This window comes from Poecilia mexicana, unplaced genomic scaffold, assembly GCF_051168715.1.
Source record: "Poecilia mexicana isolate PSO_F unplaced genomic scaffold, ASM5116871v1 scaffold_7, whole genome shotgun sequence".
NCBI lineage: Eukaryota > Metazoa > Chordata > Actinopteri > Cyprinodontiformes > Poeciliidae > Poecilia > Poecilia mexicana.
Window position 1 is genome coordinate 10373315 of NW_028263376.1, and position 9944 is coordinate 10383258.

At 41.5% G+C, this 9944-nt stretch overlaps 2 protein-coding genes across 2 annotated transcripts in view; one reads left to right on the forward strand and one right to left on the reverse strand.

Annotated features, from left to right (window-relative positions):
- Nucleotide 1: 1 nt before the first annotated feature.
- Nucleotides 2-3965, forward strand: LOC106922584 (uncharacterized). The gene is made up of 4 exons (XM_014995142.2): nucleotides 2-277; nucleotides 1102-1148; nucleotides 1280-1448; nucleotides 1948-3965. Exons 1-4 carry the CDS (start codon nucleotides 73-75, stop codon nucleotides 2307-2309), a joined length of 783 nt encoding a protein of 260 aa, XP_014850628.2. The 5' UTR covers nucleotides 2-72; the 3' UTR covers nucleotides 2310-3965.
- A 4915-nt stretch (nucleotides 3966-8880) lies between these two features.
- The window catches only part of LOC148158361 (cadherin EGF LAG seven-pass G-type receptor 3-like), a 4085-nt gene continuing 3021 nt past the window's right edge, over nucleotides 8881-9944 (reverse strand). The window contains exon 2 of the mRNA XM_088007031.1: nucleotides 8881-9944. This exon is cut by the window's right edge and continues 452 nt beyond it. Coding sequence (XP_087863157.1) covers nucleotides 9333-9944 — 612 coding nt within the window. The 3' untranslated portion in view covers nucleotides 8881-9332.

Consider the following 9944-nt stretch of genomic DNA (forward strand, 5'->3'; position numbering starts at 1 on the left):
CATATGGCAAAATACTGTAAATAGGATTCTTGTCCGTGTTAAGTAGCGGTCCAGCTAACTTTGAAGCTAACAATGCCTGGGAAATGTAAATTCCAGGATTCCTGGCTGACAAAGGACGCTTTCAAGGACTGGCTGGTCAAAGACGCCGATGACATTCATTTCGCTCGATGCAGGGCCTGCTGTAAATCAATCAAACTTCAGACCATGGGCGAGGCTGCTCTCACCAGCCACGCAGGCGGAGCTGGCCACAAAGCTGCGGTCCGAAAGCTGCTGGAAGGTTTGTACGCCTCCCTCTGTGTTTATGACAGGAACATGACTTGTAATAACGACGTATGTTGAATGGGACGCGTTGTGTTTGTTTGTTTTAACTCTTAATTGGAGTATTTGGCCGTCAATCACAACCAGACTCTCTGCAGTGTTCAGTAGAGACGACGCACCAGCACCTTTATCAGCACACATGCATGTTAGGATGTGGATGACTGAGTTTTTGATCACGTGGTATATAACTCGCCGTATAAACAAAGTCAGCGTGAAAGCTGCGGCTTGCCTCTTTTAAAACTCATAATGTTAAAGCAGTTTTAGACAAGGAAAAAAAAGAGCCAGCTGCTTTTTGCAATATTACCAATTCCCCTTAAATATGGTTTAATAAAATATGATTTATAACTGGATTGAAATCTAAAAAGACAGAGAGCTATGGGTATGATGAGCAGGTGTCTCTATGGATACCAGCAACCAGTAACCAGAGATGTTGACACAGAATAAAGCTTGTAAAATAAACGTGATCATCAACAGAGAGAGAAACCTGAGCAGCAGCAGAGTATTTATTAATACTCCAGCTACAATCCCCTTTTGCCTAAGTCTTTCTGTGTTAAACTATTATTTTTTTATATAAATAATAACTTGTAAAAACTATTATTTCTTAGTATCCGATTTTTTTTTCAGAAGTTTGTAGTTTTGTGAATTTTGACTGCAATTGTTTTTTGTTTAAACCTAAGTATAACGTCATGCCTGCGTCCACCAGATGGAGGCGCTCTTTGCAAACTGTTCTGAGATACATTTTCCTTCCCCATCTGTCTCTGTCCTTCTTGTCTAATATTGCAGGTGTTTTAATAGGCGATGCAAGACAGATGAACGGCAACACAAATCTGGTAAACATATAAGTTATTTATTTTTATGATTTAAGTTCATTTAAGCGATAATAATAAATTCTAAGTTGCTCATAAATCATAACCATTGGATTCTTGAGAGGGAATTTTATTGCCCGCTGCCTCCCTATTAGGTAGAGAAGAGCAAGGAGCAAATGGCCCTTGCCCTCCAGCGTGAAGCTTTGGACAGAATCACAGGCAGCGACTGGTCAGACCTGCATCAGAGTCCCTCTACAAACTCCAGCTCCCACAATGCAGAGCTGCAGGATGCAGCCTTTCCTGTTGCGTACTTCACAGTCCCAGGTACTGGCAGATAAAGACCTACAATAAAGATCAAATATTTTAACCTTGCTGTTGAGACATTTTGTTTTCATCTCGCTAGCCAATCAGGTACTAACCTGATTAGAATTTTTTATTTTATGTCATAAATAATAAGAATAATAATAAAAAAAACATAACCTACGATTGAATTTATTTATTGGATAGATTTCAGAATGAAAGAAAGCACTGAAGCTCTGTATGACATACAGGTCTATTAAATCAGATTTTGTTAAAGAATCTGTGTAAGGTCACTATTTCAGTTTAAGTCTGCCCTTAGCAACTTAGATTTTAAACTAGAGATAATCAAGTGCAATTCTTAAGAAATCCCTCTAGCATTGAGTTTGAGGATCTGAATCACATCATACCTTTCTAGTGCTGCCTGGCAACGGTTGCCACCTGAGCAGTGAGCCACTAGGGAAATGGTTCCCCAGTTGTTCCCAACTTTAAATCTGGGCTTCCTTTGTCACCTCCATCCACACAGGAACCTCAAGAACCATCAACCATCACCTTCATCCGTCCGACATCAAGGAGGAGGAGGTCAGCCGCCGCCTGACCCCTCATGACTCTGTGGACTTTTCAAGACTGGAGCTTCAGCAGCGGACAGAGGCTTTGGAGCAGCTGGATCAGATGAAGATCCTGGAGTGGGAAAACCGGATGAAGGTACTTGCCTGGGAACAGGAGCTGGTCCGGGAGAAAAGGAAAGCAGCTCGACAGAAGGAGAAGGCCTTCAGGATGAAAAAGGCCTATTACAAGGCCAAGCTAAAGAGGCTGGGTGGAGACGTGCCACCGTCCTCCTCTAGCAGTGGCGAAGAAGACGAAAAGATATCCGAGCTCAACGGCTGATCTGATCTTTTTCATGCTTGTTTCATTCTCGTGGTGTTTGTCTATAATCTTTGGGACTATTTTTTATAGATTTCTATATCGAAGGTTCTGGTGTGGGTTAGTGGAAACAGACCGTGGGCGTCAAAAGTCATTGATTGGATATTCACAATACAGAACACACAAAAAAAACACCTTTTGGTTCCTGGGTGGTCTGGAAAAATCTGGAATTTGATTCAGTTTGTTTTTTTCCAAGAATGGAAACGACTGAGAAAAATCTAAATATTTGTCTTTCCTTCCCTCGCTCGTGTTCTACCTTCCTTTATTCATCCTACCTTCTGTCCTCGTGTCCTGCCGCCTTCCTCTCTTCCCTGCATCCTTCATTTGGTTGTTTTTATTTTTTTTGTAGAAAAATCTGCCATACAGTCTTAGCGAATGTTAGTATTTTATATTTTAAAGCGAGAGTAAAGGCTGAGTCTGGACGTTTTCCATGAATAACTTGTTGCAACCATGATGACATATGCACTGTGACACATGGCAGTGACGGTTGTCAGTTCGAATCCTCACTCCGTCTGTCTCGGACGTCGTGTTCTTGGGCAAAACGCGTCACCTGCCCGGTGGCGGTCAGAGGGCCCGGTGGCGGTCAGAGGGCCCGGTGGTGCTGAAGCATGTGAATGGGTGAATGATTGTAGTGTGGAGTGTTTTGGGGTTCTCTGGACTTGATGAAACTCTACACAAGTACTGGCCATTTAACATGTGCAGGTTTGTGTGTGACGGCAGCTGGTTGTGTGGCTGCTTTCCTAAAAAAAACAAAAAAAACACAACTCTTATTTGGAACGAAGCCGTTCTAAAGTGAATGTGGTACTAATGTTTAAACACAAACTGGCACAATAATGAAAAATATATATATTTGATTACTTTGTGAAATGCACATTAACCACAACAGTAATGCTGTCTGCAGTTTGTTTTTTTTTTTACATGGCATTGTTTTTTTTGTTGTTGCATTATGTTCTTTTAAGGTAATGTGTTCTTTATAGTCGCTTCAGCTGATGTATTCGGTTTATTCTCAATTCATTGGTCCTCTCTAAATACACAGTTTTTAACACTCTTATTGAGCATGTTATTAGATTTTGCTGTTAAAAAATCAACATATTTGTTCAAAAAATGTAATTTTCATAAACAAAGGAATGAATAGTAAAATTTCCTTCAGAGGCTTGACCATTTTTTGTGTGTCTGTTGCATCATTCTGATATTACTAAACTGACGTTAGTTACTAATTAGTGAAAACCGGATTACTGAGAACGTGCTCTAGTATTTGCTGTTCAGTTGTTTTTCTGGCGTTTGATCAAGAACCTGATAATGAAAGGAGTTATTTGCAGAGATGACGAGCGGCTCAATTCATTTGCACTCTACAATTATTCACTACTTTTAGCGTGTCTGCTACAAAAACTGGAACCGAATGTAAAAAAGTTCAAGTGTCGTGAATAATTTTGCAAAGAGCTGCATTAAAAGTTTGCTTCACACGTAAATCTTACTTTTTATCTGAGAAACAGTGATATTGTAACAGAACTGACTGTGCTAAGCTGGCATCTGAGCCGCTGGCTGTGACGGAGCACTTTGAGAACCAAAACAAGTCAGCAAGAAACACCGTCACAAAAAAAAAATAATAAAAAAAAATAACGCTCTGTCAGAATGTGTCCTCTCCTCGCTGCCTCACTCCCTAAAATGTCCACATGAATATGAAACAGTTACAGGCAGAATATAAACACACACACACAGTCTGGTAGGAATAAGTCTTTTTTTTTTTTTTTTTAATGTCCAACATTTCTCTTGTTTTTCTGCGAAAACAGGGGAACAGCTGTTTCTGTCCCGACGGCGGGACAGAAGGCATCTCATAATGAACACACAAGCCAACAAATACAATCTCTCATCATTCTGCCATCTTTTCCCTGCCTTTCTTCCCCCCCTTTGTTTTCCTTTTCAATCTCCAGAACAGATGACAACATTTTCGACTCAAATCTGCCCTCTCTTGCTCTGGTTGTATGACTTCTACTGGTTTAAAACAAATTATCTGGGACTTGTAGTTTCTGTTCTGGTTCTCTCCACTCAGAGTGCCAAAGCAGACCAATGACCAGTTTTGTGCAGGTTTGCAATGAGGCGTCGCTGCAACAGTAAATCACACATCCATCAAACCCAAGTGAGCCATTTAAGGAAGATAAATATAACTAACTGACTGCAGTCTGGTGGTCTTGGCAGGTTCTTGCAGGTCCTGTACTTTGTGCCTGGCATAAGATTTTACTTTTGCTGTTTACATATAAACATTTATTTTAACACATTTCCCCACTGTTCATCAAACTGGGAACTTGTGGCCTTGAGAAACATAATTAGTTATCATAATAAACAATAAATAAAAGTCACACGTGTAAGACAAAAAAAAAAAAAGGGAACATCATTTGGGTTTAAAAAGAAAACACATTCGTGATTAAAAATAAATACGATTTAAAAGAAATCGTAAAACAACTCTTTCATAAAATGTCAATAAATTATCACTAAATAAAATAGATCTCCAGTCAGTCTGATCTCAGGAAAACTGTGGAAAGAAAAGAAAATAAATATCTATTTTCTTAGGCGGACTGCTTCTTTAACTAGCTGACAGGTGGCATTCGCCCAGCAGGAACATTTTTTGGCAATAATCCTGTCAGAAACAGATTTGGTGTCACGTTCTGAGGAGACGGGGCTGACAGAGATACAGTCAGAGCGGGAAGATACACGTTTGCTTGTGATGCGCGTCTTTATCTCCACTGTCTGCATTTCCTTCCTCTTTTCCGACTATTTCTGTCTCCGTGACGGGCGGCGTCCACGCCTTCCTCCCTGCAGCTACGCGTTTTACAACACAGTCATGATTTCTGACCCAGTTTATCCTCCTACTGATGATGTCTAGCTTTGTAACATCCGATGTCTTATGTGTCCATTCTGCTGGATTTTAGCCCACTTGTAGTTTGTGTCCATTCTTGATCTTGCTCATTCAGACAAACTTCAGCCAAATTGTTTTTGTTGTTTTAACAAAACACCTCTTTTTCATTCATACCACTGAAGATGTGTTTTTCTCTTAAAGGGTTCAAGACTGAGATAATATTGGCAGTAACCATTTTACCTGATGCCTGTAACCCTCTTATCATCATTTAGTGTAAATTAGATGAGCTGGTTCTGCAGGCCGAAGCTAACTTATACTCTGAGAAGAATCAAGATCCAAATTTACCGTCTTAAACATCTCAGATCTAAAACATGCCAAAGCAGCGCATGCAAACAATACATCACAAACCTATAGTTCCACGTGTTTTAATTCCTGCTTTTTTCTGTCATAAAGAATGGAGGCAGTGTTTTGCTAGTGATCCTCCTATAAGAAGCACGAGTCCTACAGCTAAAGTGTTTCAGATCAGATTAGCTGCCCAACACAAAAGTAAAGTGGTGCACACAGCAAACATTTTATTTCAAATTGTATTTTGATTTTTGCACTGGTTTAACTTTTATTTTTGACGGTAGTCTGAAAGAATTTTCATGTTTCACACAGGAAGATTAATGGTGGAGCACGGCCTCCTATTCATTTGGTTTCTTCGTAAATATCCACCTAATTGAAACATGGCAGCAGTTGAGTGATTCAATATTTAAGAGTTAATTGTTAACTTGAGCCGTTAGGACCAACTCATGTGAATTCATACTAAAAGAAGAAACCGAGATTGATGCAACACGTCGTAACTTTTCAAAACGACCTCACTTAAGAATCCTGAACCTTTAAAGCATGAACTCGTTGCATTTTGCAAACATGAGTGTAAAAGAATCAGCAGCTGATTCAAATACCTACATCTGCAAAAAAACAAAAAAAAACAAAACAAATTATAGCTTTTAGCGTCGACACTGCTGACACCTCTTCTCTCCTTTTGTTAGCCAACGCACTGCAGCAGAAGCTTCGGCTGATCTCAAATAATGCCTCCTTCTCCATTAATCCTCCAAATGGCAGGAAAAAAAAACAATATGTCTGAAAGAGTAGGAAACACTTTATCTGAGCTCGTCGTGAACAGTTTGGAGCCTGATTAGATTTGAAAATAAGTGCTTCCTGTCTGGAATATTTCCTTCAGGGAGCGTCTGGGAGTGAAAAGATACTAAAGACGTGAGCTGACATATTCAGGTAGACACCACGCTGCATGCAAGCACCACGTTTGCTTTCATGTCTTCAATAAATATTTGAGCACGCCGGGATTCAACAGCATTGTTCTCGTTATTTTGCTTTTTTTCCCTCTCTCTTCCGTCATTCAGAATCAGAATCAGTTTGCGCAGTGAGATAAAACGCCAAACAGCTGTTTATATTCTAGTGAAGAACTAAGGCCTCAGTAACAAAGAAAAATTTTTCATTTTGGTTCATATTTGTGTAAAAAAACAAACAAAAGCGGTTTCACTTCTACAGCCATCACACCATGTAGGAAGCATTTTCTAAACGAAGAGCAACACAAAGTTTCATAGTGATTTATGTCCCTTTGGCTTTGAGTTTGGACGAGAGGCTTCTGCATGAGGAGCTTTTGGAAATGAGTTTCCTGGTTGCTGCTGGAGAGACTCGGCTGCTCCTGTGCTGCCCCCGGAGGCAGGTTGAGTCATGATGCATCAAAGTGTAAAATAGATGCCTCCAGGGGTTCTTAAAAGTGGTTGTTACTCGATCCTGTCTCGTGGAGAGAGGCAGACGGCGAGATCAACTTTCACCCACCAGGTTTTTAAAACTGCGCTGATATGTTCCCGTTACGTCAGCGGATTGATACGGTCTGCTTCAGATTCAGAGAGCACCGGGTCGTGAATATATGCACCGGCTCAAAAAAAAAAAAAAGAAAAAAAAAAAGAGCACAATCTCCCTCTTGCAGCAGCCACATCATGTCACTGAGCTTTAGTAGTTAGGCAACCATCTTTGAATCTAATGTGTTGTTAGCCATCTTTCTTTGCACAATCATCTTGCTCCATCAGCTCTCCTCTCCTATAATAATTCCTTCCTCTGTTTACAATCACGCTTCGATACTTTGAAATTACCCCTTCAACCGAGTCTTCCCATAATCTCGTCACTCTATTGCCGGACCCCTGCTGCTTTACATGAAGTTCAAAGGTTTGAGGGACAACATTCTGAGGGAAATGTATTTCTGGGGAGAAATTTTAGGGTTTTTTTTTTTTTTCTTTTTTTTACTTTGTAGAGGGAATTTCTTCCATCGGCAACACACAAGACAGCACTCGCTTCACCCTCTTTCACAACCTCACGCACGGACACGACTGCGTAAAAAAAAAAAAAAAGAAACTTCACAAGATATTTTTTCACTTTCAATGAAAAAGATAAAAAATGTATAAAAAGGCTATTTACAGTCACTTTTCTTCTTCTGTTTTGACAGGTCTTATCGGATATGGTCGTGTGTGTGTATGTATGTGTGTGTGTGTAACATCTGAGAAGATGTTTTGTCTGTAATTTTCTTTTTTGTCTAACTGTTTTTAGGTAGTAGAATTAGGTGGTTTATTCAATGTCCGCGGAACGATAGATCGCGAGCGGTGGGACTTAAAAACTCGATATACACAAAACGACCCGCTCACAACCTTCTTCTTTTGTCACAGACCATCTCTCTCTTTTTTGTCTGTAAATGTTATTTTTGCCTCTTCATCTTTTCTGTCTCCTCTGAGTCAATTCTGTTTCTACTTCCCAGGTTGTCCATTTAGTTCATCCTTGACCTTTGAGCTTTGTTCCAGCACTGTTGCAATGCATTAATGGCTGTGGAGGCTGTCATCAAGACTGTCCCTCGCTTCTGTGGGCTCTGAGGTGAAGGGGAAAGAAAAGGAACATCAGAAAGTTCATACGCCAATGGTCCCAATTTCAATTGACTAAAATAAAATGAACAAATGCTAACTTACTTTTTTTTTTAGGTTTAAGAAAGGTGGTGTGTGCTTGTATCATGAACATTACTGGGAGGATGCACTGTAGCAGTGAGAACAATTTCAGTTTGAAGAAGCAAGCTAGAAACAATTTAGTGTCAAGCTAATTAAGCTACTAAGATTCAAGCTAAAAACGATTTGGAGTCAAGCTAACAGCTAATTAGAGTCAAACTAAGAGCCACTGAGACTGAACTGATTATGAAGGGAATTTTCACACCTGTAGTTCATTTACTTTGGTTCAAGTCAGTTGGTGAGTTTGTTCATTTGTAACTTTTTCTGATGCCAACATTGTTTATTACGTTCTTTTCTCTGCTGCATGATCCCACAGGGCAACGCAAACCTGACTACAGACAGGCGATTGGCTCATACACCTGGTAGCTGTGTTAGGCTGAGGTTGAATCACATCCAGAAATGAACTGATTAAGAGTTCATCTGAAACGGTACTGAGGCTAGTGATCTTGGTATATTTTGTTTTGGTCCACACCCTAGCGTGATTATCACATCGACACAAACCACACCGAGGGGTGAGACGAACCAAAGTCTGTTTTAAAATGACTTAATACCAACAGGTGTGAAACCACCCTCAAAGTTATGTTAATAGTTACTCAGAATCAAGCTAACAGCTACTCATGCTATTGGTCTCTGAAGTCGGGGTTAGACTGACTTCCCACCTGAGTTGAAAGCTTTCTAGTTCTAAGTTGTTTTGGTGCTAACTATTTGTTCTTTGTGTTCAAAGCGGCTACATTCTCAAACAGGTATCCATACAATGATGTACAATACATGTTTAATGAGCAACAAACTATCAAGACTGAGATGAGCTAAAGGCTGTAAGCTGAAAAAAAAAAACTATTTCAGGACCACAAAATGCAGAAGAAAATGAAAACATAAGGAAGTCAGTCCTCAAGGGCCAGCATCCTCCATGCTTTAGTTCAACACACCTGGACCCAGCAACGGTTCGTTAGCAGAACCTCTGTAAAACACTGACATGCTGAGGAGGAAGTTACTACCACCAGGGAGAGAACGAAAACATGCCGGATACCGAATCTGGAGGACTGACGTTGGTCACCTCTGGCTTGGAATGACACACAGACAAACTTACTCTGAATCGGGGGAGACTTCCGACATGCTGTGAGTGGTGGACTGGGGTGGGGAGGGGGAGGGTCCGTGGACAGAGCCATTAGGGCCGGGGTTAGAGGCAGCAGGAGGAGTAAGGACAGAGGAACTGAAGGATGCCAGGATGGAGGATAAGATGTCCAGCTGCTCACTGGACGGCTGTCGGACCAGAGGGTTTGGATTTGAACCTGCAAGCTGGGGGACAGTCTGACCAGGGTACCTACATGAAGGTGCAGAGTCCAGGCGTCCTCTGACATGAGCTGGAGGAGGTAGCTGTTCTTGTTGCGGCTCCTCTGAGATTGGCGGAGGAGGAGAGGCGGACAGAGGCTGGTCGGGGTGCGAGGGCTGCCGGGGGGGTAGACTGCGGAGCCACTCCCGACAAGGCTGAGCCTGAGCCCCCACCCCGTTGGCCTCCAACTGCTCCCTCGACCTGCTGCTCATCAGAGCTCCTCCGAGGTGCTCTCGCGACGAGGCCTGCCGCCGAGTTAATGTGTTCAACTGGGACCTGGAACCACTGAGGTATCCCTCCATCCCGGCTCCTACGGCTCCTCCATTCCCACTCAAGTCCTCCCTTGACGCATGGAAGCTGGCAGT

Excerpts from the sequence above, each read along its gene's own strand:
- LOC106922584 (XM_014995142.2), top strand. The coding sequence starts at position 73 with ATGCCTGGGAAATGTAAATTCCAGGATTCCTGGCTGACAAAGGACGCT. Across the intron at positions 278-1,101 it reads GGTCCGAAAGCTGCTGGAAG|GTGTTTTAATAGGCGATGCA; the intron begins GTTTGTACGCCT and ends CTAATATTGCAG. Across the intron at positions 1,149-1,279 it reads TGAACGGCAACACAAATCTG|GTAGAGAAGAGCAAGGAGCA; the intron begins GTAAACATATAA and ends CCTCCCTATTAG.